The 25,045-nt window shown below is 37.1% G+C and overlaps 1 protein-coding gene across 36 annotated transcripts in view; it reads left to right on the forward strand.

The window, feature by feature from the left end:
• The window catches only part of ABI2 (abl interactor 2), a 117,493-nt gene that overhangs the window by 42,043 nt on the left and 50,405 nt on the right, over positions 1 to 25,045 (forward strand). For 27 of the 36 annotated variants that reach the window (XM_046018409.1, XM_046018413.1, XM_046018421.1 and 24 more), the window contains exon 2: positions 23,469 to 23,636. The exons of the other annotated variants lie outside the window; for them this stretch is intronic. In XM_046018409.1, the coding sequence (XP_045874365.1) occupies positions 23,469 to 23,636 (168 nt within the window). The remainder of the gene's footprint in view (positions 1 to 23,468; positions 23,637 to 25,045) is intronic. 36 annotated transcript variants of the gene reach the window in all.

Raw genomic sequence — 25,045 nt, forward strand, 5'->3', positions numbered from 1 at the left:
GCATAGACTTTGGTACTAAAATACGTGAAAATACAGATAACATGGTGTCCAGAATATGCCGTTACTGGTCTTGTTTTCACAGAAGCATGAGAGGTGGTTATTGAAAAAAATATATATATATTTTTTTTAGATTTTATTTATTTATTTATTTGACAGAGAGAGAGATCACAAGTAGGCAGAGAGGCAGGCAGAGAGAGAGGAGGAAGCAGGCTCCCCGCGGAGCAGAGAGCCCGATGCGGGGCTCGATCCCAGGACCCTGAGATCATGACCTGAGCCGAAGGCAGCGGCTCAATCCACTGAGCCACCCAGGCGCCCCGAAAAAAATATTTTTAATTGTAAGAGGAATCCTTAATAGAAGATGACAGAATATAAAGAATAAATAAGGGGCCCTTGGGTGGCTCAGTTGTTAAGCAAGCGTCTGCCTTCAGCTCAGGTCATGATCCCAAGGTCCTGGGATCCAGCACCATGTCGAGCTCCTGCACAGTGGGGAGCCTCCTTCTCCCTTTCTCTCTTCCTGCACCTCCCCTTGCTTGTGCTGTCTCTCTTTTTCTGTGTCAAATAAATAAAATATTAAAAAAAAGAATAAATGAAAATTATCTAGTTTCAATACCAATAAAACTGAACATTTATTTCCCTTTAGTAAGTACTGATATTACATAATTAGTATTTTCCTTCTAATATCTATCAATACATAATTTTGTATACGTATGCATTTGTAACATTTTATGCATACTATTTTACATATTTGAAATACAGTAAATCCCTATCATGATGACTTGAAGTTTAAAAGTTGAAAAAGTTAAACAATAGCATGAAGTTTAAAAATATAAATTTTTATACAGTTGTAAGGTCATGTTGTTTAAAGGTTCTGGAAATAGTTTCATTATATTCAAATTTAGGTTATTGGGGGTGTGTAATTATTTAGGGTTTTAATATATTTAAAATAGTTTTGCATTCTTTATGTCATAAATATTGTTCATATGCAGTTTTTTTTTTAATATTTTAATTATTTGACAGAGAGAAATCACAACTAGGCAGAGAGGCAGGCAGAGAGAGAGGAGGAAGCAGGCTCCCTGCAGAGCAGAGAGCCCGATGCGGGGCTTGATCCCAGGACCCTGGGATCATGACCTGAGTGGAAGGCAGAGGCTTTAACCCACTGAGCCACCCAGGCGCCCCCATATGCAGTTTTTAATACACATTTTTTAATGATATGGTTGTGCTAACTTTGTTTAACCTTTTCTCTGTTGTTTGATGTTTAGATGGTTTCCAGTTATTTGTGTAACAGGATATTAAATGAGGCTTTTCCCATTTTCTTAGACTTACAGTTCAGACTCCAGAGGTGAGGGCAATATCCAACAGTTACCTCCATATTTTAATAAAGGGTGTTAAATTAGACTATATAAGACTTGCTGAAAGATGAAACTACTTTTTAAACCCTTTGTTCTCTGTATATCTGAATATATATATAGATAAATAAACCATTCACTTACATATATGTATGCAAGTGAATGAAGTTTTTTTTTTTTTAAGATTGTATTTTTTAGAGAGAGAGTGCACATATGAATGGGGGAGAAGCAGAGGGAGAGGGAGGGAAGGAGAGAGAATCTTAAGCTGACTCCTCGCTGAGTGTGGAACCCATTGTGGGGCTTCATCCCATGACCCTGAAATTATGACCTGAACTGAAATCAAGATTTGGTCGCTCAACCAACTAGGTCATCCCGGCAACCCCGAATGAAGATTTTTTTTAAGAGGGGGTAGAAATACTCATCTTCAAGTAAGTTAAGAGAGTTTTATGAAAATTAGTCATAGCCATTGGGTTGCCTGTTAAAGGACTGAGATTTCACCCCCAGCTTGAGACTTGCTAATTTGTAAAAGTGCTTGAGGTTTGAAGTACGGGGAGAGCGTTTTGGGTAGATCCTGACCCTAGTTGAATTGAGCATAGCATGGGAGTGGGCATGAAATTGTTGCCTGACTTCCCTGAAAACAGTCTGAAGGTTAGATCCAGCCTGAAGTAGAGCAAGTAAGGGGGCTGTAATGGGAGGACCTAGTACTTCTGGAATTTTGGAGGGGTAAAAATGCTGACTTTTCTCCCCCTGGACAAAATAAGTAGACAGATCAGAAGGACGGTAACTGGAACAGAGCTATAAGAATCTTGCGCAAGAAAACTGACTGCTCTGGGGAGTTAGCACTAACAGAAAGAGGCTATGTGATTTGTGCCTTCTAAGCTAAGTCACATCAGATTGCTGCAAAACAGCCATGTAAATCCTTGCACTCTTACTTTCATTGCTCATCGTGCTTTCTCCTACCTTGCTGCTCCTAATTCTGGAGAAGTGAACTGTAAGCAGTATTGTGACGTGGGGAAGAAGACTGGAGTGCAAGGGCAAGGTAGAGGAATCATGAAAGAACACACATTGCTCTCTGATTCAGGTTTGTGCAGTTTTCAGTTTAGGACTGAGTTGAGGAATTCGAATGAAAATTGAAGTTCTGATTTGGGTTAAAATGGCTTTTTAATGTTTGAAAATGAAACTATTTTGATACCTGCAAATTACTAGAAAAGCAACAAAATTAGCTGATGACATAATCTAGGAGAAGAGACCCCAACATAGCATGGGTAGGAGGAAAGATTTAGTTAATTTGTGCTTCTACCCTGTGGAGTTCATTTTATTACACCCGCTGTTATAGATAACTGCGCAGAGAACATCTGTGAGCAGAGTTTTTATCCACATTTCTCTTTGACTCTTTATCAGTTTCCCAAAAGTCAAACAAAGAGTATGAACATTTTGTTTTATTTTATTTTATTTTTTAAAGATTTTATTTATTTATTTGACAGAGATCACAAGTAGACAGAGAGGCAGGCAGAGAGAGAGGGGGAAGCAGGCTCCCTGCTGAGCAGAGAGAGCCCGATGTGGGGCTCGATCCCAGGATCATGACCTGAGCCGAAGGCAGAGGCTTAACCCACTGAGCCACCCAGGCTCCCTGAGTATGAACATTTCAAAGATATTTGGTACATACTGCCAAATTGCTTTCCAGAAAGATTATACCTCAAATACATTTTCACCAGTTGTGTGGATGATTTACCTTCACCAGACTTGATTGTTGTTTTCAAAATCTGCTCGTTTATTTATTATTATTATTTTAAAGATATTATTTATTTATTTAAGAGAGAGCACAAGCAGGAGGAGGGGCAGGGAGAGGGAGAAGCAGACTCCCCACTGAGCAGGGAGCCCGATGTGGGGCTCCATCCCAGGATTCTGAGAGTCTGAGATCATAGCCTGAGTCCAAGGCAGATGTTTAACCCACTGAACCATGCACGCGCTCCTTTTTGCTAGTTAAAAGTTACAAAGAAATGTGTATCTTTTAATTTACTTTGCTTCAGTTGCTGATATCAAATATTATATAATATCAAATATTATCAGAAGGCAGAGGCTTTAACCCACTGAGCCACCCAGGTGCCCCTAGACTTTGTTTTTTAGGCCAGTCTTAGGTTTACTGAAAAATGAAAGTGTAGATTGTTCTCATATACCGCTAACCCACCCCACCTTCCCCCAGCTGCCCCTATTATTAACATCTGGCATTAGTGTGGTACATGTGTTAAAACTGATGAGCCAATGTCTGTAATTGTTATTAACTCAAGTCCATTAGGGTTCATGGTTGGTGTTACATGTTCTGTGGGTTTTCACGAATCACAGTATCATAAAGAACTGTGTCACTGCCCTAAATTTCCCTGTGCTCTCCCTGTTGAACTCTGCTTCCTTCCCCACAGATGCCTAGCGATCACCGATCTTTTTACTGTCTCCATGGTTTTACTGCTTCTAGAATGTCAGATAACTAAAATCATATAGCACGTAGCCTTTTCAGATTGGTTTCTTTCACTGAGCAATGTACATTTATGGTTCCTCCATGCCTTTTTGTGGTTTAATAGCTCATTTCTTTGTATTGCTGAATAGTATTCCATGTACAGTATACCAAAATTTGTTTATCTGCATTCACCTATTATAGGGCATTTTTGTTGCTTCCAATTTATTATAATTGCAAAACATCCTTGTGCAGGTTTTTGTATAAACCTGTTTTCAGCTCATCTGGGTAAATACCAAGGGGCATGGTTACTGCATGATGTAGTAAAAGTCTGTTTAGTTTTGTAAGAAACTGCCAAACCGCCTTCCATTCACCAGCACTAGGAGACAGTTTTGTTTTGTTTTTTAAATTTCTTTTCAGCATAACAGTGTTCATTGTTTTTGTACCACACCCATGCAACACATGCACTTACTAATACCCACCACCTGCCTCCCCCAACCTCCCACCCCCCGCCCCTTCTAGACCCTCAGGTTGTTTTTCAGAGTCCATAGTCTCTCATGGTTCTCCCCTTCCAATTTCCCTCAACTCCCTTTTCCCCTCCATCTCCCCATATCCTCCATGTTCTTTGTTATGCTCCACAAATAAGTGAGACCATATGATACTTGACTCTCTCTGCTTGACTTATTTCACTCAGCATAATCTCTTCCAGTCCCGTCCATGTTGCTACAAAAGTTGGGTATTCATCCTTTCTGATGGAGGCCTAATACTCCATCATGTATATGGACCACATCTTCCTTATCCATTCATCCGTTGAAGGGCATCTTTCCTTCAGAAAGAACTGTGGTTCTTTCCACAGTTTGGGCATCTTTCCTTCAGAAAGAACTGTGGTTCTTTCCACAGTTTGGCGACCGTGGCCATTGCTGCTATAAACATTGGGGTACAGATGGCCCTTCTTTTCACTACATCTGTATCTTTGGGGTAAATACCCAGTAGTGCAATTGCAGGGTCATAGGGAAGCTCTATTTTTAATTTATTGAGGAATCTCCACACTGTTCTCCAAAGCGGCTGCACCAACTTGCATTCCCACCAACAGTGTAAGAGGGTTCCCATTTCTAGGAGACAGTTCTTGTTCCACATCCTCTTCAGTATTTGGTGCTATTTTAGCCATTCTAATAGGTGTGTAGTGGTGTCTCATTGTTTCAAGTTGCAGTTCCCTTGTGACTGATGTTGAAACTTTTCATATTTGCCATCTGTTTATCTTCACTGGTGAAGTATTTGTTCAGATCTTTTATTTTTTTAAAAGTCTTATTTATTTTATTTTGGGGGGTGCATGAGAGGAGTGTTGGGCAGAGGGAGAGACAGAGCATCTCAAGCAGACCCAGCACTGAGCTCAGAGCCTGACACGGTGCTCACTCCCATGACCTTGAGATCATGACCTGAACTGAAATCAAGAGTCAGACACTAGGGTGCCTGGGTTGCTCAGGTGGTTGAGCAACTGCCTTCAGCTCAGGTCATGATCCTGGAGTCCTGGGATCAAGTCCTGCATTGGGCTCCCTGCTTGGTGGGCAGTCTGCTTCTCCTTCTGACCCTCCCCCTTCTCATGCTCTCTCTCTCTCTCTCTCTCTCTCAAATAAATAAATAAAGTATTAAAAAAAAAAAGAGTCAGACACTCAACCACCTGAGCACCCCAGGTGCCTGTGATCTCTTTTTTAAGTTTGATTGCTTACTTTTTCTTGAGGATTTTGTTTGTTTGTTTTGTAGGCTCTACACCTAGCTGGGGCTTGAACTCATGACCTGAGATCCAGAGTCACATGCTCTACCAACTGAGCCAGCCAGGTGCCCCTACCCATTCGAGTTTTATGAGTTCCCTATATATTTCAGATGCCAGTCTTTTATCAAATACGTGTTTTATAAATTTTTTTTCCCCTCAGATTGTGGCTTATTTCTTTAATGGAACTGTCTTTTACAGAGTTGAAATTTTAAATTTTCTGTCTCAAATTCGTTTTGAAATTTATGTCTTTCACTCTACTATTTGGGTATAGATTTTTGTTTATTTCCCCTTTGAAACTTCACTTTGTAATTTAAAATTTTGTGATACAATACTTTTGGAGATCATGGTTGTCTTTTTGCTTTCTTTATATTTAGCAGACTTCATCCGTCTAAAGATCAGATAACATAAAATGGACTGTCATTTTTTGAGCTCTTCCATTATGCCAAGCTCTGTGCTAAAATTTTTGCATGCATGATCTCATTTAATTTTCCTGTGATAATTCTCTGTGATAATTCTGTCATATCCTCATCTGTCTCTTCTTATATCCAAAGCCTGTCTTCCTGATTTCCCTGCCTCATACTTCAGAGATTAAAACCACTATACTGAATCTCCTTCATCTTTCCACCTTAAAATCTATAAACTTTACACCTGCAGCAACTTTCTCCTTTTTCTCTTCTGTTGAAATAACTGTCCTCCTTCTCTCAAAGACCAGTTGCTCCATTTGAGCTCTTCCTCAAATATTTTGCTTTAACTGTCTTGCCTCTTCAACTGCTCCTGTCCCATTGGAACATTTATATCATTGGGTGCTTTTCTGACCTCATCTTTCTTGATTTCCCAGTAGAATTTACCTTGTCTTCCTTCTTGAAATAGTTTCTCCTCTTGGTTTCTATGACTTTGCAGGCTCCAGTGTTCTACCTCATGCGTCATTTAGAGAGTCTTTCTCATTATCTAGTTTCTGAAGCTTGGTTTCTGAGGGATAGTTCCCAGGCATCTCTTCTCTTTATACTCTACACCTCATTCATTTTCTCATTTTGTTTAACTAGTTTTTTGGCAACTACTTTTTATTGCACACTGTTTCTAGCCAGTGTTGGGGATACAGGAGTGCTCTGCATTTCCATGCTTTTAAATACTGCATATTTTCCATTTTCTTCTAAGTTTCTTGAAATCTGTCCCAAATAGGTTTCCACTTCCTTTTGACTTTATTAGAGACAACTCAGATTCAACATGATTATAGTAATGCGTAAGTGGGGACAGACTTAAGGATATTTAGCCTTACATCCTTAGAAAAGAGACTAGTGGTAAATAGTAATTGTGGAGGTGAGCTCTTACATGTAATTGTAAAATTCCTAGCTTTTGAGATAGCAGAGGCCTCTGTGTCAATTTTGATTTGAGTTCTTATAGATGACGTGTACATGTGTAGTAAGCCATTTGTGTCTTCTTCCGCATTTTCTTGATGTATTGTGGCTAAGTTCAGTGCTCACCCCATAATGGTAAAGCTTCACTAGGAAGTTAAAGTAGTTTTTGCTGATTTTATTATCAGAAATAGAAGAAATCAGTCACTATTTGTTGATATGGGAAGTGTGTTCATACTGGTGAGTTCATTGTTACTAAACACCCTTTCCCTGTAGCTAATGAAAGACCTTAGTACATATTAGATTATACTTGGAATGGCACTGATCCAGAGTTCTGAAAATGACTCTGAAGTTTCCAATTTCAAAGTTTTCAAAAATTGATAAAACCAAATGATATACCATGAATTCACAAACTTCATTCTTAGTTGATCCCTTATCATAACCTAAAAGATATATGTTTAAAAATACATATATAGTACCCTTAAGAGATTATCATTCTATCATCTTTTTGTTTAGTGTTTTTATTGTGATAAATACACATATCAATTAACCATTTTAACCATTTTTAAGTGTGCAAATCAGAGTCATTAAGTACAGTTATAGTATTGTACAACTGTTACCACTTTCCATCTCCAGAACTTTTTCATTATCCCAAATGGAAACTCTGTACCCATTAAACAATAGTTCCCCATTCTCCTCTCTCCTTAGTCCCTGGTACCTCTACTATAATTTATGTGGATGACTATGCCTGTTCTAGGTACTTTATATAAGTGGAATCATAGCATTGATCTTTCATTTCTTGTTTATTTCATTTAGTCTTGTGTTTACAAGGTTCATCTGGTAGCATGTACCAGAATTTCGTTTCTTCTGAGGTTTAATTATATCCCATTGTTTGTATCCACCAGATTTCATTTATCCATTCATCTGTGGAGGGACATTAGGTTGTTTCTATCCTTTCACTATTGTAAATAATGCTGCTATGGACATTGGTGTACAAGTGTCCTTTTCAATACCTGCTTCAAATCTTTTGGGTATATACCTAGAAACGGGATTGCAGGATCATACAGTAATTCTGTGTTTAACTCTGAGAAACTGCCAAACTGTTTTCAGCAGTTTCCACACCATTTTTATTTATTTCTTTTTTGTTTCCGCACCATTTTACATTTCTACCAGCAGTGGATGGGGTTTCAGTTTCTTTAATTCCCTGCTAACATTTGTTATTGTCTGTTAATTTTTTTTTAAGTAATAGCCATTTTAAATGTGTGTGGAGTAGTATCAGGTGGTTTTGATTTGCATTTTTCTAATGATGTGATGTTGAGCATGTTTTCATGTACTTTTTGTCCATTTGTATGTTTTTGGAGAAATCTCTGTCAAGTGTTTTTACTCATTTTTTCATTGGGTTGCTTGTTTTTTGTTGAGTTGTAGGAGTTTGTTTGTTTTTTTAAAGGTTTATTTTTTTGAGGAGAGGGGGAGAGCACAAAGACGGGGGAGGGTCGGAGGGAGAAGCAGACTCCCAGCTGAGCAGGGAGCCCGATGTGGGACTGGATCCTAGGACTCTGGGATAATAGCCTGAGCCAAAGGCAGTTGCTTAGTCAACTGAGCCACCCAGGTGCCCAGGAGTTCTTTATATATTCTGACTGTTGATCCCTTATCAAATCTATGATTTGCAAATATTTTCACCCATTCGGTGAGGTATCTTGATAGGGTCCTTTGCACAAAACTTTTTAATTTTGATGAAGTCCATTTTATCTGCTTTATCTTTAGTTGCCTGTGCTTTTAATGTCATTTGTCACCTTTTAAAATCTCTGTTTGCTTAGCGTATGTTTCAAAAGAAAAAAGTTATTCTTCCATTACCGTAACATTTTAAATGATGTAAATTTTCCCTTTTCCCCATTCTAGCCCTATGCTAGGTTTTAACATAATGGTCTGTTTTCTTTGTAGTCATTTATAGATTTTTTCCGTGATTAAAGAAGATATAATGAATAATATGTAACAATGCAGTAACAAGTATAAATATTACATAAACTTTGACATTTTTAATGATGCATAATAGTCAGGTTTGCTTAATTTATTTTTGCATATATGGGTTGTTTCCCTTTTTTTGGTTTTTTCTAACTAGAGACTTATTTTTTAGTGCTACCGTAAGAATTTAGGACAATATAACATCATAAGAATTTAGCACATTTGATCATAAGTATATACTAACAAGTTCAGTAATTAGCTTTCTTAAGAGTATTTGGCATCCTTGTTATGAGTTCTCTTTCTTCATCTGCCAAAACAAGATAATCACAAAGCAGATTTAAAACAGTTGTCAGTATGTTTTTTAAAACTTTTTTTCTTGTTAATTACTTGATAAAAATGGTGCTTTGATTTGTCATTCTTCCTTCCCCTATCACTTGTGTAGCTGAATTATTTTCCCATGTTCACATCTATCTTGTGTTCTTTTTTTGGTAAATTGTCCATGTTTATCTAATTATATTTTACTGTTTTTCACTATGAAATGTATGATTCATTCTAATTTGAATGCTGTGCTTTTTTTTTTTTTTTAAGGCTGTTTTCTCCATCCGGGGATCTGAAAGCAAGGCATGAATATATTCTTTCATATCATAAAAATTAATAGTTGAATAATTCTAAAGGCATAATAAGTATATATTTCTAATGCTCTGCATGGTCCTTTGGCAAAAACTTTCCATTTGTATGTAATGATTGTCCTATATTTTAGATGTTATTATTGGAATTTCCGTGAAATTTAGTGATGGGGGTCTTTCAAATTTAGTTTAGTTATGAGAGTTGTTGGAATACAGAATTGAAAGCTCAGTAAATAGATATTCTAAGAATACTCCCCTTAGCCACATTATTGAGTCAGATGCTGTGACTCTGCCATGACCTAACTAGATTAATTACATATGCGATAATATTTTAAAAAAATTTTATTTATTTATTTTTAGAGAGAGAGAGCATGAGAAGAGGGGAGAGGCAGAGGATGAGGCCGAGAAGTAGACTATGCACTTGTGAGGGCCTGACACAGGGCTGGATCCCATGACTTGGAGATCATGACCTGAGCTGGAGTCATGAGTCGATGTTTGACTGAGCCTCCCAGGTGTCCCCACATGTGTGATATTTTAATTTCTTAGCAGGGTGATGAGAAGGAAATACCAGGACATTTCAGTCTTAAATTCCAGCACATTTCAGTCTTAATGTGGAAGTGGTAGTGAACTAATGATAGGTTAATAATACTGAAATACATGTTTTCTGAAGCAAGGAATCTTTTTCATGCCTCTTTGTCCTTGTTTAGGATATTTCATCTGCTTAGAATAACTTCTCTCACCCCTGCTTGGCGGTACTAACTCCATTCTTGAGACTCTACCTGGATGATCATCTAAGAATTGTTCTACTTATGTCTCATTCATATTCTTGAACATTTTGCATTGATGTTTTTTGTTTGCCTTTCTCTGTATTGGGATGAAAACTTTTAAAGATTTTATTTGGAGGGGGGGAAGGGAGAGAGAGAGAGAAAGCAAGAGAGTGAGTAAGGGGAAGAGCAGAGGGAGAGGGCCAAGCAGACTCCATGCTGAGTGTGGAGCCTGTCATGGGGCTCAATCCCATGACCCCAAGATCCTGACCTGAATCGAAACCAAGAGTCAGATGTGTAACTGACTGAGCCACCCAGGTGCCCCAGGACTGAAAAATTCTTGAGTGTAGAGAACATGGATTCATTCTGATATCCTACTGCATAGTAGGATTTGTGTCACGTAATATGTTTTCTGAAACAAACTGATAGAATTAAATCATGGAGGGTCTGGGAGGAATTGTTTAATACTTTAGATGGGATAACATTTACTGAGAACTAAGTATCTATACTTTACCAATCTGGTCATAGTCGCAGTCAGAACAAAAATAATTATATATTTTCTAGGTAGTGTAATATACTAGACTGGACTAGACAGGAGATTCAGTACTTGGGAAGAGAAAGAAACAGGCAGTGGATTTCAAGGGTGTTATCTGTAGAGAAGAATTCTCTCCTGCATGTTTGCACTCATGCTCCCTAAATATTGTCATTCTCTTCCTGCCCCCTCCCTATTATCTATACACTTACATATCTGCCAAATATGTGATTCTATTTAGTAGAAGTAGAAAGGAAAGGTAAATAATGGTAGGAACCTAGTGGTAATGATACTACAGTTTTGAGCTGCTCTAGAGGGTATAAAGTTCTTATGCTTTTTATCTCTGGGTACCAATCACAGAACATCAAATTGAGAAGTAAGTTTAGGGGTACCTGGGTGGCTCAGTGGGTTAAGCCTCTGCCTTTGGCTCAGGTCATGCTCCCAGGGTCCTGGGATCGAGCCCCGCATCAGGCTCTCTGCTCAGCAGGGAGCTTGCTCCCCCCCCCCCCCAGCCTGCCTCTCTGCCTACTTGTGATCTCTCTCTCTCTATCTCTCTCTCTCTGTGTCAAATAAATAAATAGTCTTTAAAAAAGAAAAAAAAAGTAAGTTTAAATTTTCTTCTTAGGGGTATACAATAACCTTGAATAGCCTGGATGGTGCTAAACCTTCCGGAAATCCAGGAAATCTCCCTTATATCCACTTCTTCTCTTATTCCACCTCCACTTCCATTGGGTGGTAGAAGTAACCATGATTCTCTGGAACCTTAAGGTAAATACAGTTCAATAAATAATATGTAGCTTCTGTGTGTAATGAGATATGAAGATATGTAACGCATAGTACTAACAGTGTGGGAGTTTGTCAATGAAACATGCACATTTTTATAAGATACATGCTGTAAATCTGATAAAATGCTGTGGGAATTCTCAAAAATGATGAGTATCACAATGAGGGATGGTTTCCTTGAAAAGGCAGGGTTAAGTTGGTGAAGTTGATGGGTTACCAATGAAGTAAATAAGGAAAGACACAACATGGGTAAGAAATTATGATCTGTGTTTTGAGAACCATAAATCTCATTAACCTGTAATCTAAGGTCCTAGTAGGGTTGAATGGGAGATAAATTCTAGGCCATATTAAGGGAGACTAGAAGTGATAATAGAGGGGTTTATATAGAAGTACCTAGGAGATAGCTGTAGGGGCTTCAGAACTGATTTAGGAAGATGAATCTTCAGGACAATCTTCAGATTGTAAGATACCACAGCTGACTCGGGAACTAGTATAAGTAGTACTAGCAAGATATAAGGAGGACCTGGAGTAGAATGTAGGCAGTAGAATTGAAAGAATGTAAGGCACAGTTAGAATATAAGTATCTTGGCAGCTGATAAGGTGTAGGAATTGAGAGTTGGAAAGTAGATGTTGGGGTAATGATGTTATGAACAGAATCAGGAGGAAGAGGTTTTGGGGAAGGTGATGAGTTAGCGATACCTTGGGCTTTACAATGTGCAAGATGAAATGCCATGTAAACAAAAATATGGGTTTGGGAGAGATGTTTACAGCTTACTTTAGCTGTAAATAGATTTTAAAATTCTGTGCTTGGAACTGATAGCTGAGGAAGGAATGAACTTTCTCTTTAAGGAATGAAAGTACAGCAAGAAGAGAAGTAGTTTGAAGACAGAATTTTTGGGAACATCTCCGTGTAGAAAGTAATTGGTATCATGAAGGGAAGTAAAGAGATTAGCAAGGTTGAAAGGTTTAATCACCGCATAATATAGCCCTGCCAGGAAGGTTGCTATTCTGTGTAAGAATCTGTCTTCATGGGACTATTTGTGTTTACCAGAGCATACTTTATGCTTTTCTTTAAATCTATGATAATTTTTTTTCTTATCTAAGTGATTTTTTTTTTCTTTTTTCAGTAACTTAATCTCATTTAAATAGGAGTTTTAAATAGCTGGGTTGAAGTGTCATACTGCCTTTAGTTCGTGACCTATAACCATAACATAGTCAATAGTTAAATTTACAGCAAAAGTTGTACGTCACAAGTATTTACTTATCAGACCTTGCTGCTTAGGAACTGCAGAACAACCTCTGTGAAATTGCCGTTGACTGTTTCTTTTACATGAAATAAGATGTTTTAGCTTCTTTTGTCATTAATAGACTTCTAGGTTAAAGATAAAGTAGAAAATTTTCAGTTTTACTGAAATAGTATCTATCTACATTTATTCCAGTCTATATTGAACACTTTATTGTGGAGGGGGTCTCAAACTTAGTAGATATGCTGCTGAAGCGAGCACAAAAATCTCAAACTTAGAGTATCAGCTCTTGTTATACTAGGTTCTTATAAAACCTTAATATCCTTGGCTTGATTTATCCATAGTGTAGATGTGTAACAACCTCCATCCTTTAAAACTTCATTTTGAGTATAGAAATACCAAGAAAAAAACCTTTGAGCCCAAAATAACTGTTTTAGTAAGCATACAGATGTAAAATACATTTCAGAAACATTTTAAAAAATTGTTCTGGAACCTTGTATGCCTTAAAAATATTCCTTAGCGTTGACTAGGACAGAACTCTTAATTTTCTATACTTTTGTATTAAGACATGTGTTATAGATTTAAAAAACTAATAGCTTTATTTTTTTCTGAAAAGGCAAGTAATAATTCCCTTAGTAAAAAAAAAAAAATTGGACCGTATTAAAAATCTTTATTAAAAGACCTAAATAAATTGTATTGTCAATATTCAGAAAAAACTTGTGATAACATTGTGGGGCTTATTTTTTTCTTTTTTCTTGTGCTCATATTTACTTACACATAGGCACCTACAGAAGTAGGATGATTATGTTCAAGTTGCTTTGTAACCAGCCCTTTTGCACTTAATTATTTTGTAGGTGTATTTCTTTTTTTTTTTTTTTTTTTAAAGATTTATTTATTTGACAGAGATTACAAGTAGGCAGAGAGGCAGGCAGAGAGAGAGAGAGGAGGAAGCAGGCTCCCAGCCAAGCAGAGAGCCCGATGCGGGGCTCGATCCCAGCACCCTGGGATCATGACCTGAGCTGAAGGCAGAGGCTTTAACCCGCTGAGCCACCCAGGCGCCCCTGTAGGTGTATTTCTATTTCAGTAATACATAGCATTATTGTCATTAGTATATGAATGTACTACATAAATGCATTGTTTATCAGTCTTGTGTTTTTTCTCTTGCCATTCACTGTGTCAGTGAACACCCTTGTCTGTGCCTTCTTTCATATTTGATTATTTTTCTAAGATAGATTTAGAACTACAAGTGTAGTGGAATTTATATACGGTTAGATCAAAATAGTGAAACCCTTGGAATAGAGGTATGTTTTTAGGGTAAGTTATGCCTGATGCAGGCGGAGAATATTGGTTCATGGTGTCAGACTCAGGTGTGTCAGCTGACTGTTAGTTGATCATGTGCTAAAGTGCTTCTAGAATTACCGTGTTGACGGATTGAGGAGTAGCTGTGTATTTGAAAATGAATGTTCTTAATATTCAAATTGAGTGATGGAGGATCTGATAGAGAAGATGGTGAGTATGGCTTTGCTCTCAAATAAGCCCGTTGGGAATAGGTTGGGGTAGAATTAATGGCTAAGTAAAAATTACGGGTTTCTAATAAGTTCTGATTCCATTGTTGTAATCTCATGATTTAGAAGCTAAGACAGAATAAGCTTTTTATAGATGAAAAAGAAAAAATATAGATGGTTGTTCATATAGAGAGTTGTATATATATAGGGCGTTTATCCCATGAAAAAAATTAACTCATGTCCCCATTGTGAGCCAGTTTTGATTATTAGTGCAAAGTAATAATGATGTGAAAGTTTCCTGACATTGGTATTTGAAGATTAATAGGAAATAGAGTTCTTTTTACACACTTACTTAAGACTTGGCATCAGATGGTTTACCTTATTAAAAATATACATATAATACAGGTAATCTATGGGGATTATTTTTCTGAATCAGCTGTGTATTTATATTAATACAGTTTTTTTTTTCTTGGTTAAAAATCTGTCTAGGCATTTGACATAATTGACATTGTTTTCAACCTGCCATTTTCCTCATACCATCTATTATATTCTTTTTTTCCTTAAAGCAAGTTGACTTTTTTTTTTAAAGATTTTTATTTATTTGACAGGGAGAGCGCGAGCGAGAGAGGGAACATAAGCAGAGGGAGTGGGAGAGGGAGAAGCAGGCTTCTGTTGGAGCAGGGAGCCCCATGTGGAGCTCGTTCTCAGGACCCTGGGACCATGACCTGAACTGAAGGCAGATGCTTAACGACTGAGCCACCCAGGCGCCTCTATCGTATTATTCTTATTTCACTGTACTTCTTTGTTTTTATTCATCTTGTTTAATTCACTTTAGTAATTTATGTGAATCTTCCCCCATAATAGATCCTTGAGAGCAGATATAATGTTTTAAAATTCCTCAGCTCTGAGCAGAGTGTCTTATATATAGGGTAAATATGTTGCATTGAACTTTTTTTTTGGCCAACAGTGGCCACACAGCTCTCTTTCACTGTAGCATTCATCCTCAGCATTTACTTCTATAGGTCATTTTTTGTTATTTTTGTTTCACAGTTTATGAGAACCAGATTTTTTGCCTCTTCTATTTAAAGATTTATTTATTTATTTGAGAGAAGGAGAAAGCGTGTGAAAGCGAGAGAGCCTGAGTTGCGGGGAGGGCCAGAGGAAGAGAATCTTCAAGCAGACTCCCTGCGGAGTGCAGAGCCGGACAGTGGGTTCAGTCTTATGAGCCCATGAGATCATGAGCTGAGCAGGGACCAGAAGCTGCACGCCCTACTGACTGAGCCACCCGGGTGCCCCAAGATTTTTGCCTCTTCTATTAATGAAAATAGTTGTTAACTTGTCTGTGAATTTTGTATAAGAATGAGTATCACAGATTAATGAATTATTTCTAATAATAATATTCATTGCTCTGTGGGACCAAGAAAAAGTATTTATCTCTCTTACTCTACATGTGTTCTGGAGCTATTACCTTAATGTTTACAGGACTATATTTGCATCCTTTCTTTACATTTACGTATGAACTGACATAGTAATTTTTTTTTTTTTAAGATTTTACCCATTTTAGTGATAGAGAGCACAAACTGGGAGAGGGACATAGGAAGGAAGAGGGAGAGAAAATTCTAAGCTGGCTCCACGCCCAGAGGTGGTGCTTGGTACAGGGCTCCATCTCAGGATCTCGAGTTCATGGCCTGAGCTGAAATTAAGAGTTGGGCATTTAACTGACTGAGCCACCCAGGCACCTCCAAACTGACATCATAATTCTTAGGCTTGAGTAAAGGACAAGTCTGTTTATTTATGGACAGACCTCCCCCACCTTTTTAAAAAGATTTATTTATTTGAGAGAGAGCGTGGTGAGGGAGGAGAGGCCAGGGAAGAGGGAGAGGGACTCTCAAGCAGGTTCTGCAACAAGAGTGCAGCGTGATGGGCTCCATTCCACAACCCTGAGATAGGACCTCAGTGGAAACCAAGAGTGGGAGCCTCAACTGACTGAGAACCTAGGCGCCCCCAAGGACAAATCCTTTTAAATGGAAAGAAAGAAATCTGACTTCTTGTGTTAACTTATTTTGAAAAATACATTTAATTTTTATGCTAATGTTTAATGCTGAAACATAAAATTAGATATAAACCACTTACAATTACAGCTCTCTTGTAACAATTATAAATAGTGGCAGATTTATAAACAAGCAAAACTACTAAACAAATAAAAATAAGTCAGAAATAGTAATGTCCTGGGTGATACTTTGCAAAAACTCCATTGTCCTTGAAATTTAAATATGGTGGTAGGTTTACTGGTTGTTTTGATTATGATGAACTTGCCCTGTGGTGGTTTCTTGGGATGAATTACATCTTCAAATTCTTTAAGCAATTGCAGACTCTATAAAAAAATTTTTTTGGGAGCGCCTGGGTGGCTCAGGAGTTAAGCATCTGCCTTTGGCTCAGGTCATGATTTCAGGGTCCTGGGATTGAGCCCTGCATCATGCTCCCTGTTCAGCGGGAAGCTTGCTCTCTCTCCCCCACTCCCCCTGCTTATGTTCCCTCTCTCACTGTGTCTCTCTCTGTCAAATAAATAACAATCTTAAAAAAAAAAAAACCCACTTTAATTTGTACAGCACAGTGTAATGTATATTTGGTCATCGTTTGGTGTGAGTGCATTATGTATATATTAAGTTTGCCTCTTTTATCTCATTAATTTGCTTTATAATTACACTAGGATAACTTGTGTCTAACATAATTGAATCTCAAAGCAGTGCTGAATTTTCTTTTTTTCTTAGTTATTTGGTAATTTATATAATGTAATGTTAATATGTGAATTTTAAAATTTTGTAAATAGATTATTATGAAAACTAAAGCACTATAAAAATTTATTAAAGAGAATATCCATGAACTTCCATTTGGGAATAGGTGATTTAGTGTCACTCATAATTCTTGAAAAGGTACAATCTGATACATTAAAAATCCTACAGTCTGTGGCTCTTGTTTGAATAATCTGTTTAGGCATAGTGTGAAAAATCTTGGCAAACGTTAGCTAGAATAGAAGAGTTGGAGTTTTGTTATCTTTAACTTATAGGGTATCCTTGTTAAATTCTTAAAAATCAATTTTAGTTTATGGTGTAATTTATAAGCATAATTCTAATTTTAAGTAAATATTGTAAGTTTAATGACAGTAATCTTTACATCTTCAAATAAAGTTTATTTTTAATTTTAGGGGCTCCTAAATTTTAGGGGCTCATTTAGCTAAGCATCTAATTTCAGCTCAGGTCATAATCTCAGGGTCCTGGAATCAAGGCCTGTGTCCACCTCCATACTCAGCAGGGAATCTGCTTCTCTGTCTTCCTCTCCCTCTTCCCCTCCCTCGGCTGCTGTGCTTGCTTGCTTGTTTGCTCTCTCTCAAATAAATAAAATCTTAATAAGGTTTACATTTTAATTCTAGTATAGTTAACATGTAGTGTTGTATTAGTTTCAGGTGTGCTGTGTCAGATTCAGCAGTTCTCTCTCTGCATTGCTCAGTGCTCATCGTAAGTGCACTCTTAATCCCCCTCGCCTCTTTCACCATCCCCCAGGCCGCCTCCACGAGGTAGGCACCAGCTCATTCTCTATAGTTAAGCATCTGTTTCAATTTATACATCTGTTGTTGGCATCGACATTCGTGAAATTTGACATAGATATGCCTGTCTTGAAAGTAGCTGATAACAGAATCCTGGAATGTATGTTTGTATGTTTGCTTTTAAGACTATTTTTTTAGGGGCGCCTGGGATGCTCAGTGGGTTAAGGCCTCTGCCTTCGGCTCGGGTCATGATCCCAGGGTCCTGGATCGGGCCCTGCATTGGGCTGTCTGCTCATCAGGGAGCCTGCTTCCCTTCCTCTTTCTGCCTGCCTTTCTGCCTACTTGTAATCTCTGTCAAATAAATAAATAAAATCTTTTTAAAAAAGTCTATTTTTTTAGAGCAGTTCTAGATCCACAGCAAAATTGAGAGGAAGGTACAGAGATTTCAATGCCATCCCCTCCCACCAGATTGGTACATTTGTTTCAATTGAACCTATGCTGACACATCATTATTACCCAAAGTCCATACTTTACTCTAGGGTTCGCTTGTGTTCTACATTTTGTGGATTTTGACAAATATATAATGACACGTATCCGTTACGGTATCATACAGAGTATTTTCACTGCTCTAAAAATTCCCTGTGTTCCACCTGTTCATCCCTCCCCTCACCAGCTGCTGAAGACCACTGATCTTGTACTATTTTCATAGTCTTGCCTTTTCTAGAATGTCATATTATTGGAATCATACAGTATGTAGCCTTTTCAGATTCATGGTTTTGTTTTGTTTTTTTAAAGATTTATTTATTTGTTAGAGAGATAGAGAGAATACAGGCAGGCAGAGTGGCAGGTAGAGGCAGAGGGAGAAGCAGGCTCCCCGCGGAGCAAGGAGCCTGATGTGGGACTCAATCCCAGTACGCCGGGATCATGACCTGAGCCAAAGGCAGACGCCTAACCAACTGAGCCACCAGGCATCCCCAGATTCATCTTTTTTTCATTTAGTAGTATGCATGTATGGTTCCTCCATGTCTTTTCATGGCTTGGTAACTCATTTCTTTTTAGTTCTTGAGTAGTTTTCCATTGTATGATATACCATAGTTTTTACTCATTTAATCTACTAAAGGATAGACTCGGATCGTGTCCAAGTTTTGGCTGTTATGAATAGAGCTACTGTAAATATTCGTGTATAGGTTTTTATGTACCCAGAAGTTTCCATTTCCTTTGGGTAAATACCAATGAGCTGGATTACTGGATCATTAAGAGTATCTTTAGTTTTGTAGGAAACCACCAACTGTCTTCCGAAGTGGCTATACCATTTTGCATTCCCTGTTGGCATATGACGTGCAGCATCTTTTCATGTGCTTATTTGTGATCTGTATATCTTCTATGATGAGGTGTTTGTGAATGTCTTTGGCTCATATTTTAATGAAATTTTTTTCCTGTTGTTGATTTTTAAGAGTTGCTTATATATTTTGGGTAACGGTACTTTGTCAGATGTGTCGTCTGTAGATATTTTCTTCCAGTCTGTGGCTTGTCTTATTTCTCTTGGATATTTCTCTTGACATTGTCTTTTGTAGAGTAGAAGTTTTTAATTTTAATGAAATCTAGCTTATGAATTATTTCTTTCATGGATCATGGCTTTGAATTTGGATCTAAAAAGTCACTGCCATACCCAAGGTCACCCAGATATGGGTGTTATGTTCTAGGAGTTTCTCCTTTGTTGTGTTCTAGGAGTTTCATAATTTTGCAGTTTACTTTTACGTCTGTAATCCATTTTGAGTTAGTTTTTGTGAAGAGTATAAACTCTGTATCTAGAGTCTTTTCTTTCTTTCTTTCTTTTTTTTTTTTTTTTTTTTTTTTGGTATTTAGATGTCCAGCACAATTTGTTGAAAAGACTATCTTTGCTCTATTGCATTGCCTTTGTTCCTTTGTTAAAGATCAATTGGCTATATTTATGTGGGTCTATTTCTTGGCTCTCTGTTTTGTTCTTTGGAACTTTTTTGTCCATTCTTTCACCAGTACCACACTGTCTTGATTACTATCGCTATAGAGTAAATCTTGAATTTGAGTAGTGTTAGTCTTCCAACTTTGTTGTTCTCTAATATTGTGTTGCCTATTTTGTCTTTTGCTTCCCCTTATACATTTAAGAATCAGTTTGTTGATAAACATAAAATAATTTGCTGGTATTTTGGTTGGGATTGCATTGACTCTATATTTCAGTTTGGGAAGAAAGGACAGCTTGACAATCTTGAATCTTCCAACGCATACATAGACTGTTTTTCCATTTACTGAGTTCTTTGATTCTATTCATCAGAGTTTTGCCATGTTCCTCATATAGATCTTGCATATATTAAAAAAATTTTTTTCTAAAGATTTTATTTATTGAGAGAGAGAGCATGCAAGAGCATGATGGGGCGGGGAGGGAGACGGAGAGGCAGGAGCAGACTTCCTGCTGAGCAAGGAGCCCAGCGTGGGCCTCAATCCTAGTACCCTGGGACCATGACCCAAGCCAGAGGCAAACAACTAACTGAACTACCCAGGTGCCTCAGTCTTTTTTTTTTTTTAAAGACTTTATTTATTTATTTGAGAGAGAGAGCGTGCGCACGCATGAGAGGGGAGAGGTCAGAGGGAGAAGCATACTCCCTGGGAGTATCAGGCTGGGAGACTGATGTGGGGACTCGATCCAGGGTCTCTGGGATCATGACCTGAGCTGAAGGCAGTGGCTTAACCAACTGAGCCACCCAGGCACCCCAAGGTGCCCCAGTGTTGCACATATTTTATTAGATATATACTTACATGTTTTATATTTTTGATTATTAATATAAATTATATTGTGTTTTTAATGTCAAATTCCACTTGTTCACTGCTGGAAAGCAATTGTCTGTTAACCTTGTATCCTGCCATCTTATTGTAATCTCTTACTAGGTCCAGGAGGTTTTTTATCAGTTCTTTTGGATTTCTATAGTGATCATATCACCTGTGTCCTCTCCTCTCAAGGGTTCCAGGAATATTTTTTTTTTCTTTTAATACATTAGAAACTGTATAGTATTATTAAATAAAATATATGAAGTCCACACATAGTCCAAATACAGCACTTCAAAATCCACCTTGTGCTTCCTGGTCAAAGACAGATTATTAGCAATCAAGAAGCATTCTTGTTCTCATATAATGACCAGAGAGTTGTGCTTTCTTTGGTTTTCTAGACTGAGGCAAGTTATTTAGTAAACGTGGATGTAAAATAAATGTATACCCTTTTAGGAAAGAGTTAGCTATACTTTGATATCTGAAGTTTTTTTGTTTGTTTGTTTCAATCTCATCAGCTGATATTCATGACTTCTATATATTCATGACGTTGTGACATAATTGCCATTAGGAAGATGCATCAGGATTTTAATGGATTGCCAACTTTTTTTCCTAAAGAGTGATATGTTTATAGCAATAAGTTTATAAAATTCAGAGTGTTCCTTTGTGTTACTTCAATGATGCCCTGAATACATACTTTATGTTGATTTACATCAGTGTTATGTCAGCCACAAACAGCATCTCTATTTAGGTTTTTTTCATACATTTTACATTTCAGGGTCCTCAATCTTCCAAAGAAAAGTAGATACACACAAAGCCTATTTAATATAAAAGGGTCTTTCATATCTTTGATGCAGATCAGTCAGCTCCGTGATTTCACACATAGACTAGGAGCAAGAGTGGAGCATGAAGTGATAATATTTGCTTTTCAGAAAATCTCAGATACCATGAATATAAAAAAGGGTGCATTGGAAATGATTATATCTACTCAAATATCTGTCTTCTTGATCCTTTGAAGAAGTATATTGTCAAATAAATTGTTTCAATTCTGAATTATTCTCTGTAGTGAATACTTTGATTTAGAGTAATATCTGAAAAGTGTTAATGACTTGCTGCTTTTACTATGAATTCAAGAAGTCATTGATTTTGTCGTTGTGTTGAGCTTTTCACTTGTTAGGATGGAATGGTGACTTCTAAGCTCCTTAAATGCACAATCAGAATCTAGAAGTCTTTATAGTGTTTTCTAAGAAGTGTTTATTTTCAGCCAAATTTGGTTTCAACTCTGTTGTTAATTCAAATATCGAAGAGAGTGAAATTACTAAGGATTAGAAAAGAATAGAAAAGACAAAAAAAGCTAATATAGTTATCCTCTTTGCATGTTAAACTGGGTATCATTTGATTATTTTGTTGACTGCTGCTTCTTCAAAAGAATTTTGCTCTCCCTGGAAAAACATATATGTTTTTGTTAATTTTGGTTGTTAATTTTGATTCCTATGTTGTATAGGAGAGAAGAGTGGAACATGGTGGACTTTGAACAGTTAATGACCACTCAAAGAGATAATGACAGTTGTTACATAGAATGATTTGTAGTTTTAGAAAGTGGTTTTACATTCATTATCTTATTTGGTGTTCACACTACTTACAATGGTTGATATGGAGATTTATTTCCTCTGCTTTGTAAGTGAGGAAGTTGAGAAACTGTTACTCTTGTCCAAACTGGTATGTTGTAGTAAATAGTAGAGCCTACGTGAAGATAAAAGATTTCTGGTTCAGAGGCTTGTGTACTTTCTACTGAACCACAGTCCTTATCCAGAACTAGGACAATAAGATGGTGTCCTGCATTTAGCAGCATAGAATATGTATCTCTACCAGTGTTTTGCCTTGGGACCTTGGAAATGATGAATTAACCACTTTTTACCATGCATTCTGTTTTGATACTTAGCAATTTATGTCTTACAGAGTTGTGACACTTAAAATGCTTGAGAAGAAAGATTTCTTTATTTTATTTTTTAAAAAGATTTATTTTATATATTAGCATTGGGGAAGAGGGTTGAGGTGGGGAGAGAGAGGATCTCAAGGAGACTGTGCACTGAGTATGGCGCCCAATGTGGGGCTTGACCCCATGACCCTGAGACCACGATCCAAGCCAAAATCAAGAGTAGGATGCCCAACTGACTGAGCCACCCTGGTGCCCCTTTAATTATTTTATTAATTTTATTTTTATTAAATTAAATAAATTTATTAAATTTATTTTTATTATTTTAATAATTTTATTTTAGTTTCTCATTATTTACCAGCATTTTACCCATTTTTATTTACTTTGTTATTTTTACTTCTCATTATCATAATTGTTTTGTCATTATTATTACCTTAATGAGATATTACATTATAGACACATTTCATACTTAGAGGGGAGGGAAAGAACAAATTCAGGAAAGTAGGAAAACGGATGCCAGAATTTATACATTCAGAGCAGTGCTACCTTTCCAAACAGTAATCTTGAGAAGCTATATACTGCTGCCATTGCTCAAAATATCCAGGGGATCTCATTTTTTAAATAATGGGTATAGGATTTTATTTGCATCTATACAAAGAGGTACATATTCAGCATGAAAATGTTAGTCATCTCATTCAGTGCTTGTTGGGTTTACATGATAATGATAAATTAACATTCAGAACCTTTTCAACTAGGGTGTGTAGATTTGGAAACAATGGTTTTGATGAGTATTTTTGTAGAGTAGATTGATAGAGTGGATTATCTTTAAATTAATGATTTTTTTTCCCCCTTTAGTCAGCAGATAAGCAGCGAGCTCTAGAAGAAACCAAAGCCTACACCACCCAGTCCTTAGCAAGTGTTGCCTATCTGATAAATACCTTGGCCAACAATGTCCTACAGATGCTGGATATTCAGGCATCCCAGCTGCGAAGGATGGAATCTTCAATCAATCATATTTCGCAAGTGAGACGACACTGTTTCTATTTTGCCTATGAGGAACACTTGTTAAACATAAGCTATCTGTATCATGCTGGCAGACTTTACTGTGTGATTTTACTCACACGTATGATTTGGAAAATACAAATTCAGTATCAGGTTGTTTTTTATTCTTTTTGTGGAGTGATGATCTTCTCTGTGATTTTGACAGGGAAGGAGATTTTAATGGTTTCTATTAAAATTCAGTAGTCATATGAAAATAATCAGCATTGAGGTAAAAATTTGTCTGGTTTCTTCCAACTTTTACCAGATTTCATGTTTCTTTATCTTTCTTAAAAGATATTAATTAATATGATAGCCTTATCACCTTTTTTTTTTGCCTTATCACTTCTTTATTTATTTATTTTTTCTCTTGGAACCTAGGTGAACTTACGAAATTATCCTCATATAAGACTTAAAAAAATTAATGTTATACTTCTTGCATTTTAAAATCTGTTCTCATAATATATAGAACAATAAAATGGGAAAAAAACCCTTTTTCTACTGTTTAAACTTTTCACCTTTACTAGTTTGCTTTACTTTGTTCCAATACTTTTTTCTTATAAATAGTTTTTAAAATGTAGCTGTGATTGTATTATGTATAGAATTTTGGATTTTACTCTTTTAACTTACTATAACAGACATCTTCCCATGATGATCAGACATCTTCCCATGATGTTATAAGCCCTTCATAAATATTTTCAATGGCTGCATAATGTTGCATGTATATGTCATTACTTTCATATCCATTTTTGTATTTTGGAACCATTTACTTCATTGAAAAGCGAATTTGTAATTGCAAAATGAATTTTAAAAAACATTAAAAAGATAAAGGTTTTGATCTGCCTGCTTCTCTTTGATGAGATCTTTGGAACTTTTCTAGTTCAGCACTGTTCTTTGAGTGACTTGAGGTAGTCTTCATTTTTTTTGAAGATTACTTATTTGTCAGAGAGAGAGAGTACAAACAGGGGGCGTGGTAGGCAGAGGGAGAAGCAGGCTCGCTGCTGAGCAAAGAGCCAGATGGGGTGCTTGATTCCAGGCCCCTGGGATCATGACCTGAGCCAAAGGCAGCCACTTAACCAACTGAGCCATCCAGGAACCCCTAAACATTTTTTTTTTTTTTTAAGATTTTATTTATTTGAGAGAGAGAGGGAGAGAAAGCACGGGAGTGGAGTCAGAGGGAGAAGCAGATTCCCGGCTGAGCAGAGAGCCTGTGGGGCTCAATCCTAGGATCCTGAAGCTGAAGGCAGACACTTAACAGCCTGAGTCACCAGGTGCCCCTAAACTTTTTTTTTTTTAAGTAGGCTTCTTGCCCAGTGTGGAGCCCAGTGCAGGGCTTTGAACTCATGAACCTGATCAAGAGCTGAGCTGAGATCAAGAGTTAGAGGTTTAAGTGA

Source organism: Meles meles, chromosome 9, assembly GCF_922984935.1.
Source record: "Meles meles chromosome 9, mMelMel3.1 paternal haplotype, whole genome shotgun sequence".
Lineage (NCBI taxonomy): Eukaryota > Metazoa > Chordata > Mammalia > Carnivora > Mustelidae > Meles > Meles meles.